The 8,926-nt window shown below is 62.2% G+C and overlaps 1 protein-coding gene across 1 annotated transcript; it reads right to left on the reverse strand.

Annotated features, from left to right (window-relative positions):
* Nucleotides 1-4,588: 4,588 nt before the first annotated feature.
* Nucleotides 4,589-8,195, reverse strand: LOC128783118 (serine/threonine-protein kinase pim-1-like). Its single transcript, XM_053933705.1, has 5 exons — nt 7,656-8,195; nt 7,527-7,577; nt 6,928-7,297; nt 6,517-6,693; nt 4,589-6,229 (listed from the first exon to the last, which is right to left on the reverse strand). Exons 1-5 carry the CDS (start codon nt 8,193-8,195, stop codon nt 6,090-6,092), a joined length of 1,278 nt encoding a protein of 425 aa, XP_053789680.1. The 3' UTR covers nt 4,589-6,089.
* Nucleotides 8,196-8,926: the final 731 nt, after the last annotated feature.

Below are 8,926 nucleotides of genomic sequence, written 5' to 3' on the forward strand. Positions count from 1 at the left end.
TGACTGCTGGCTCCTTGTGGTGCTGTGCAACCACGGGGCTCTGGCACCTCTGTGACCTCAGAGCCTGCTGTGACCTCAGCCTGCTGTGACCCCAGAGCCTGCTGTGAGCTCATGGCCTTAGCTGTCCCCCCAGAGCGTCCCCCCATCTGCACAAATGGACTGCCCTGAACTGTAAATGTTTTGCTTGATCCAAGGTCATTCCTCAGCAACACCTTTCTTTTGCCTGCTGACATTGACTGGGGTCCAGCCAACAAAAGAACATTAGGTGCAGGCCACCCATACAGCTTTTCCACATAATGAGCGCAAAGCCTTTATTTTTGCAAAGAGAGGGATGTTGGGGGGATTTTTGCCCCATCAGGCCGAGGCACAAGGCTCTGCATCCTCCCAGGGAACAGAGCCAGCCCCCTTGAGAGCCAGAAGGCGCGGCACTTGTAGCCCCGGTGCCTCCTGTGGCCCAGGGCACGGCCCTGGCTGGAAATGTCTTGGGCTGCAGCACAGGGCCAGGGCGGAGCTCAGCAGCCTCATCAGAGCCCAGGGCCGCGGCCCTTCCCTGCCGGGGCCCTGGCCTGGCCCGGCCCGGCCCGGCCCGGCCTGAGCAGCCCGGCCTGGCCCCAGGGGATGGGCTCCGCCCGGCCGCTGTGCCCACAGCCTTTTGGGCCCCAGGCTTTGCAAGAGGCTTTCTCCCAGCCTTGCAAAACTTGGCCAAGTGTCCCTTTGCTGTGCTGTGAAGAGTGAAAAACCCCCTGACATTTACCCTGGTGCACAGCTCATGAGGGATCCTGCACAGCTTAGGAGAGGCCAGAAATACTCCTGTGTGCCTCATGAGGGATCCCTGCCCAGCTCAGCAGAGAGCCCAAAACATCCCTGTGTGCCTCATGAGGGATCCCTGCCCAGCTCAGCAGAGAGCCCAAAACATCCCTGTGTGCCTCATGAGGGATCCCTGCACAGCTCAGCAGAGAGCCCAAAACATCCCTGTGTGCCTTATGAGGGATCCCTGCACAGCTCAGCAGAGAGCCCAAAACATCCCTGTGTGCCTCATGAGGGATCCCTGCACAGCTCAGCAGAGAGCCCAAAACATCCCTGTGTGCCTCATGAAGTGCAGGCCCAGATGATGCCACTGGAGGAAATGTGCCCTCAGCCCAGGGACGCTCAGCATGGGCTCCCCCAGCCCCTCGGGGCCCCGCTGCTGCTCACAGCGGCCCCTGCCTGGCTCCTGCCTGCCCTCACCGTGGGCATCCACGGCTGCTCCTGGGCACGGAGCTCAGCCAGCGCTGGTGCCAGCTGGGCTTTGCTGCTGCTACCACCTGGACATATCTCTGACAACTCTATTTCTTTATTTGAACAGAAAATGAGGGCCAAGCCCTGCCCTGGCAGACAGGGCCTGCCCACCTTCAGTCGTGGTTGGGGAACAGGACCAGGGGGCTCAGGGGCTGAGGGTCTCGTTGTGGAGGGGTGAGTTTGGGCATGGGCTCAAGACGGTGCTGCAGCTGCGGCAGGGCAGATGGGGACAGAAGTGAAGAGCTGGGAAGACGGGTCAAGTTCTCTCTGCCTGCGTTGTTAGGCTCGTCTTCTGAAGATGGGCAGGAGCACCTTTGGAGAGAGGAGTGGCTGAGGCCCCCAGCTGCCAGTGGCACACTGGGACCCTCCTGCACAGCAGGGCCCAGAGCTGGCAAGGCTCCCCAGCACGGCTGGAGCTGCTGGCACAGCTTGGTCCAGCTGGACAGCTGCCCCTCAAGGCCCCGGCGAGCAGGGGACGGCTCTGGGCAGGCTCCCTGGCCAGGAGCGGGCCCCAGAGTGCGTCTGCCTTTCAAGGGCAATCTCGTCCCCGCTCTTTCTCCTCCCCACCTTGCTTTACCTGTGCCCTGTGCCCCTGGGGCTGCTCTTGGCCAGGCAGCCTCAGTGGGAGCCAGCACTGGCTGCAGCCCCAGCGGGCCCCTGCTCAGAGATTGTTCTGAGCTGTTTTGCCCCCGCTTCAGGACAAGCATCCTGATAAAAGAACTTAATTGTGTTTATATCTATCACAGAACCACATTTATCTAAAATCAATTTTAGTATGGAAATCACCTGTGGATGGTGGACTCATCAGACGCTGCTGGGACGTTGCACATAGCTCAGGGAAGAGTGTGATTGTTATTAAATTGTGTCCTGTTCTACTATGGTCTGATGGCCATGAAGAGAAACTTTCTGTGCCTCTGACTCTCACCAGTTCCTGACCCCCAAAGGACACAAACCTGATGAGTTGTGGTTCCCACTCCAGTGCTGGCACTTGAACCTCCCTCCATAGCCAGAGCAGAGCTCCCTTGTCCCAGAATGTCCCTGGCAATGCAGGGATGAAGGAAACAGGACGGGCTGTGGGGATCAGGGGCAGGGCATGGCCACGGATTTGGAGTGGTTGTGAGCCCCGGGCAGGACCCGGCCCTTGGCCTTGGTGAACCTCATCCCATTGTCCTGGGCCCACGGCTCCAGCCTGTCCAGATCCCTCTGCAGAGCTTCCTGCCCTCCAGCACAGCCACACTACCACCCAGCTTGGGCTCACCTGGGAACTGCCTGAGGGTGCCCTCGATGGCCTCGTCCAGATCAGCACTAAAGAGATTTCACTGACCTGGCCCCAATCCTGAGCCCTGGGGACACCCCTGGATGTGACTCCATTCCTCAGCTGTTCTGAGTGCCAGGGGCTGGATGAGGGAAATCGTGGGGATGTGTTTCAGGAATGCAAAAGGGCCAAGGGCTGAGCCCCAGCCCCTGGCAAGGCAGATCCTGTCCCTCCCTGGTTGCTCAGGGCTCTTCCCGGGATGGGCCCTGGGATGTGGGGCTGTGCAATGCCAAGGGCAGGACCCTGGGGCAGCCCCTGCCAGGCTGCTGAGCAGGGACAAAGAGGCAGTGAGGCCCCAGGGCTGCAAGGGTCACTTGTCCCCTGGTGGCCTCAGGCCCAGGGCCAGCAGCCACGGCCAAAGTGCTGCACAGGTTGGCTCTGTCAGGGCCTTGCAGCTGCTGCACATGCCTGTGCCCTCTGCAGCCCAGGCTGTCCTACGGTGTCCCTGCCCTGCGCCTCTGTCCCTGCCGGCTGTCCTCATCCCCCGGCTGCCCCACCTCGCTGGCCCCTTCCTTTGCTGACAGCTCTGCCTCCTGCCTGCCTCTGCCTGGCCACACAAAGCCTTGGCCTTGATACCAAAAGGGTTCATTCCATTTTTACCCGGCCTGTGAACTTTTAGCATAGGAAAAAGGCATGCAGGTCCTGCTGTCCCAGCAAGGATGGCTGGCAGAGAAGAAGATATCTGGCTCAAGAATGCAGTGATGGAGAAAACAAGGGCTGGATCTGGGAACTTGGGGTGGGTTTTATGGAAATGGGGAAATTGTAATACACATTTAGCAACTGTGTATAAGCAACACACTGGTCGAATTCCATGTCCACATAAGGTTAGGAGTTATCCCTCACTGGACCTCAGGCCTCAATAAATGATCCCCTCTTAAATAGCAAATTAGTGTTAAGGAGCCTTATTCTGATAGTTTGTGTTTCAGAAACACGTGGCTTTTGCTCCTCTCTTCCACCTGAGAGCTTCCTGGGCAGGGGCAATTCTTCCAATTGCACCAGCGAGGCCATGGCTCGAAAGGGCAGCGAGCAGACGGATTTAGCTTCTCCTGCCAGCCCCTGAAATGCCAGTTGTCATTTGTGTGCGCTGAGGATTCCACTTCAGACTCGGAACTCGCGCAGCTGCTCCTGGGGCGCCGCTCGCACGCTGGCACAGCGGTGCTGCAGCAGCTGTCCCGCACACAGGGAGGGCTCTGGAGCCTCCCCAGGGCCACCAAGGAGCGGAGGAGGGAACGTGCCCGGGATCTGCTGCAGGACCGGGGGATTGCGGGGGATCCTTCGCTCTCTTGGATGGGGGAGGGAGCGGGGAAATGGAATCAAGATGAGACAGGGATCAGCCAGCCCCACGCCAGGCAGCGTTTTCTCCTCTGAGAGCTCCTCTGAGCTGAGCGAGCTGCTGAAGCCTGCGGAGCAAATGAGAGCCGGGACTGAGGGAAAGGCTGGCTGGGAAGGAGTCAGATAAACCCGTGTGGGCATTTCCCTTTCCAAGGGGCTCCTGGGGAGACAAAGGAGACAAGAAGGATTCCCCACCTCACGACATCTCCTTTTTCCCTTCAGTAGCCCTATTGCAGCCACTGCATACAAGAGTTTACTTGATCCCCTCGATGCCAGGGAGCACCAAGAACTTGAACCTTGCTGGAGTCCAGCCCTGCCTGCCTGTCACCGAGCAGAGGGGAAAGATGCAGAACCTGGGCAGGGGTTGAGCCAAATTGGCATTTTGCCACTTGTGATTTCCTCCCAGCTTTTGCAGCAGGGTGACAACCCCATCGCTGCAAACCACTCCCTTTGGCAAGGCACACGTGGACCTCGCTGGAAGCTCAGGGCTCTTGAAGGGGCTGCTGCAGTTGGCAACAGGAGCTGTTGTTGAACTTTTCACATTGCTTAACCCCCCCTGCCAAATGCCATCAAGTGGCTGAGGAAGGACACAAAAAGATTACCCTGGAGGAAGGGAGGCCAAAAGCTTGGAAAAGGATGAAAGAAATGCTCTGATCATGACGATGACAAAAAAATAGAACGATTTATTTCTGACAGCAAATGAACACCCGCCGCCCTCCAGCCCTCCCAGCCTGGCAGGCCGAGCGGAGCCGTTTCCATGGCATGAGGTGCTGGCAGCCTGCAGAGAGAAACCAGAGAGCCACGGTCAGTCACAGAAGGCTCCTGTGCCCTGTCCTGCCATGGCCTGTGCCCGGGCCAGGCTGCTGGCTGTGCTCAGAGCCCAAACCTCCCGAGCCATTCTCTGTTTCGAGAGAAGGGCAGCGTGGCAGGCCACGTTCCACCTCCTCCGCTTCAGCACAGCACAGCAGCCTCCTCCCGCCCAGCAGCTGCAAGGGCGGGATGCCCGTGTGCCCGCTGCCCTCTGCCCGAAGCCCTTCTGCCAGCCCAGCTGTGGAGCCGGGTACCCACCTCTGCAGACCTGCTGCCAGGAGAGGAGCCGATCCCGCACGAGGTCCTCGTCTTTCTTGAAGGGGATGTCCCTGCAGACCGTGGCCCCTGGGGTAGCGCTGGCACTGGATGTGCTCCACGGACGGTGCAGGCGCTTCCCAATGCGGTCCGGGCACCAGGTGTAATCTTCCTGGGAAAAACAAAGAACAATTGCATGGAAGTCAATTCAAAACAAGACCTGGAAACAAGAAAAACCTACACAGCCTGTCACCGTTTCACGGGCCTGAGGAGGGTCTGACCACTCCATGCGAGAATGAAACCTGTCCACGGGTGGGGAACAACCCCACCTTTCCCGCCCGTAAACGCACCCCTTCCTCGAGGGTCTGCAAAGCAGACCAGCTGGGGCACGGCTTCGGAACCCGTCCCCCTCTGCTGCCCCCATCCACATGGATGGATGTTTTGTCAGGCTGGATGTCCCCGCCCCAGCCCGTGCCAGGCTGGCTGGCAGAAGCTGTCAGCAAGGCCAGGAGCCGGCTCCCCTTCCACAACATCCGTCCCCTGTCCCACCAAAAAGCAGCTTGGCAGCCGGGGGAAAAAATTAATATTCCCCAGCGCCGCCGAGCGGGGAACCTGCGGCGCGTGGCCAGGCCGAGCCCTGCCATGCCTGGAAGCACGAGCATCCCCCCGCCCCTGCGCCGGCTGGGGACTCATCTTGATTTCATCGGGGCGCAGAGCGTGTCCTCCAGGAAGGGGCCGCAGCCAAAGCCGGTCGGCTTTGCCCCGCCAGCGGCCAGCTCCAGGATGGTGTTCCCAGCTCCACGTGGTGCTCCAGAAGAACACGCCAGCTGTGCCTCGGCTTGCGGGGACATCCCGATGCCATTGAGCTGCAGGGGGATGTTTCCCCTGTTCCAGTCCGTGGCACCTTCACCGCACTGCCACCACTTCTCCAGTGGGACGGGGAGCACTGAGCCGCTCCCTCCACAACTCGCCGGGGACCAGCGGAAGCATCTCCTCGGCTGCGCTCTCTCCTCCGTGCCGCAGCCGCAGGGAAACGCTCCGGGGTTTTCTTGGAGTGCCACCAGACACATGCAGCTGGTACTTGCTGGGCTCCTGGATCCTACTGAGCACAGGGATGGATCTCTGCTGTCTCCTGGGCCAGGCAGGGCTCCTGCAGCCAAGAATGCTCAAAAAGGTCTTCCAGTGATGGCCTGTCTGTGGGGTCCATGGATAAACACCACCTGATGAGGTGCTGGCACTCTGCAGAGAGAAACCAGAAACCGCCGCTCAGCGGGACAAGGCTCCTGTCCATGCTCTCCCACATTCCACGGTGCCCAGGCCACACTAGGAGTGCTCAGAGCTGCAGCCAAAAGCTTCCCATGGATCCTCCCTTCCGGAGGAGAGCAGCACAGAGGCACACGTGCCACCTCCTCCAGCTAAGCCCAGGAGATCAACCGCCTCACTAGCTGCAAGAGCAGGACGCTGATGTGCCAGCTGCCCCCTCCCAGCCCCGTTCCTCCTCCCGAGCCCTGAAGGCGCAGCCCCACCTTGAGACACCCGGGGCGGGAAGAAGAGCTGGCCCCGGACGATGTCCTCGTTTGTCTGGAAAGGAAGGTGCCCGCAGACCAGGTGATAGAGCAGGATGCCCAGGGACCAGATGGTGGCTGGCTGGCCATGGTAGCAGCCAAAGAGGATCCACTCCGGTGGGCTGTACTCCGGCGTTCCTATGGGACACGGGCACAGCTCATCAGGCCGATGCTGCTCCCTCCCTCCCTCCCTCCCTCCCTCCCAGCCCGCCCCCGTTCCACAACAGCCAGCCCCTGCCCCGCCGAAAAGCAACTTGGCTGCAGCCGGCTGAAGGAGGATTCTGCACCCTCCCCTCCCTGTCTCCCTCTTCCCCCTCTGCCAGCCAAGGGGGGAACCTCCGCTGCCCGGCTGGGCCCCGGCTTTGGGCTCACCTGACATCCGGGTGTAGAACGTGTCCTGGAGGATCGTGCCGCAGCCGAAGTCGATGAGCTTCGCCTCGCCCGTGGCCAGGTCGACGAGGACGTTCTCGGCCTTGATGTCGCGGTGCAGGACGCCGCGGCTGGTGCAGTGCCGCACGGCCTCCAGCACCTGGCGGAACAGCCCCCGCGCCACGGGCTCCGTCAGGAACCGCCGCTCGTGCAGGAAGTCCCAGAGGTCCTGACAGCGCTGCGGACGCTCCATGACCAGCGCGAAGCCGTCGGGCAGCTCGAACCAGTCCAGGAGCCGCACGACGCCGCGGAAGCCAGGGCACGACACCATCCACAGCAGCGCCAGCTCCAGGGGCACCAGGGCGCCGTTGTGCTGCGGGGGGACCGCGATGCCCTCAGCGGGGCCGATGCTGCGCCGCGCCTTGGCCACCCCCTGCCCGGCCCCGCCGCCGCTCGCCATTGCCCGGCCCGGGACGCTGCGCGGGCCCCGCTCACTCCCCGCTCGCTCCCCTCGCAGCCTTCCGGCTGCCACCCTGCCGGGCCTCGCCTTAGCCCCGCCCGGCACGCCCCGCCGCCTTCTCCCGCTGGCCCCGCTCACTCACCAGCCGCGCCCACTCCGGGATGCGATCGCGGCACACTCGCTTGATGGCCACCTGCAAGCCAAGGCGAGCGCCGGGCTGAGCTCGCTGCCCGCCGCCCGCCGCCCCCTCCGCTCCGGCCCCGTCTCTTACCGGGGCGCCGTCGGCGAGCCGGGTCCCGGAGTAAACGCTGCCGCAGCCGCCGCTCCCCAGCAGCGGGCCCTCCCGGTAGAGCTGCTCCAGGGGAGGCTTCTCCGCCCGTGCGGGCGGCACCGCGCTCCCGCTCTTCTGCCCCGCCAAGCCGAGCGCCCGGCGCGCTGCTGCTTGCCGAGCCGCCCCGGGCTGCGGCGGCTCGGGGCCGGCGGCCGAGCTGACGAGCGGCGGAGCTCGGAGCGGGGAAGCCGCCGGCGACGCTGTCGGCGACGGGGCGGGCGCGGGGCGGCAACGGGGCGGCTGCGGGCGGAACCGCGGCAGGGACTTCGTTCGGGGCCGGGGCCTCGGCCGGGGCCGGGCCAGAGCCCGCGCCAGGCGGAGCCAAAAGACCGCGCTGCTCCGCCAGCGCCAGAGCGAGCGGCACTTCCAGCGGCGCCAGAGCCAGTACGGAGAGAGCCCGGCGGAGGCGGCTCCGCGGCGGGACGGGCAGGGCCGGGCACGGGGCGGCCCCGCCGAGGGGCGCCTTGCGGGACGCGGCATCAGCCGGGCTGGGAGAGGCGGGACACGGACGGGACGGGACGGGAGTGGAGTGAGTGTGAGAGGGAGAAGGGGATGGGGAACGAGTGGAAAGTCGAGCGGAAAACCGATCGAGAGAAGCGCTGCTGCTGCTGCTGCTGCTGCTGCTGCTGCTGCTGCTGCTGCTGCTGCTGCTGCTGCTGCTGCTGCTGCTGCTGCGGAACCGCCGCAGCTCGCGAACGTTCCTCCGTTGCCTCCGCGAACCCAACGGAGGAGCCGCCGCGCGCCCCGCGGAACGAAAGAGAGGAACAAACAAATAAAACCCCAAAGGAATTCCTATTAGAGAAGTAACCAAATCAAAAAACGTAGCAATAAAGAAGAGTCTTGGCTTGTGGCTTCTTTCTTCTTTAGCTGAGGTGTAGCATTTCATGGGGAAGAATTGCCTTTTCTGACACTTTCCGACAGTTTTTGGACAGGAGTGCAGCATTTAATTTCCAAGTAGAAAAGGGAAATCGTGTCATTAAATTAATCTCTTTTCATCTTCTGTTGAGACAGTTGCAGGCTGCCAAAGGACATGGTCTGCAAGGTGGAACTTGGGGCCAAGTTTGTTTTTCTGTCAGAGGATGAGGAGGGGAAGTATCCCAGAATCATGGAGTCGTGGCATGGTTTGGCTCGGAAGGGATCTGAAAAATCACACGGCTGCAACCCCCCTGCTGTGGCTGGGCACCCCTTGCACTAGCCCGGCTTGTCTAGAG

Source organism: Vidua chalybeata, unplaced genomic scaffold (genome assembly GCF_026979565.1).
Source record: "Vidua chalybeata isolate OUT-0048 unplaced genomic scaffold, bVidCha1 merged haplotype W_reject_10, whole genome shotgun sequence".
NCBI classification, from domain to species: Eukaryota; Metazoa; Chordata; class Aves; order Passeriformes; family Viduidae; genus Vidua; species Vidua chalybeata.

Bases quoted from the DNA above. Each gene is read 5' to 3' on its own strand.
- LOC128783118 (XM_053933705.1), bottom strand. From the start codon at position 8,195: ATGCCGCGTCCCGCAAGGCGCCCCTCGGCGGGGCCGCCCCGTGCCCGG. The intron at 7,578-7,655 runs GTAAGAGACGGG...CTTGGCTTGCAG, and splicing joins GGCTCGCCGACGGCGCCCCG to GTGGCCATCAAGCGAGTGTG. The intron at 6,230-6,516 runs GTGGGGCTGCGC...TTCTCTCTGCAG, and splicing joins CCCGCCCCGGGTGTCTCAAG to AGTGCCAGCACCTCATCAGG.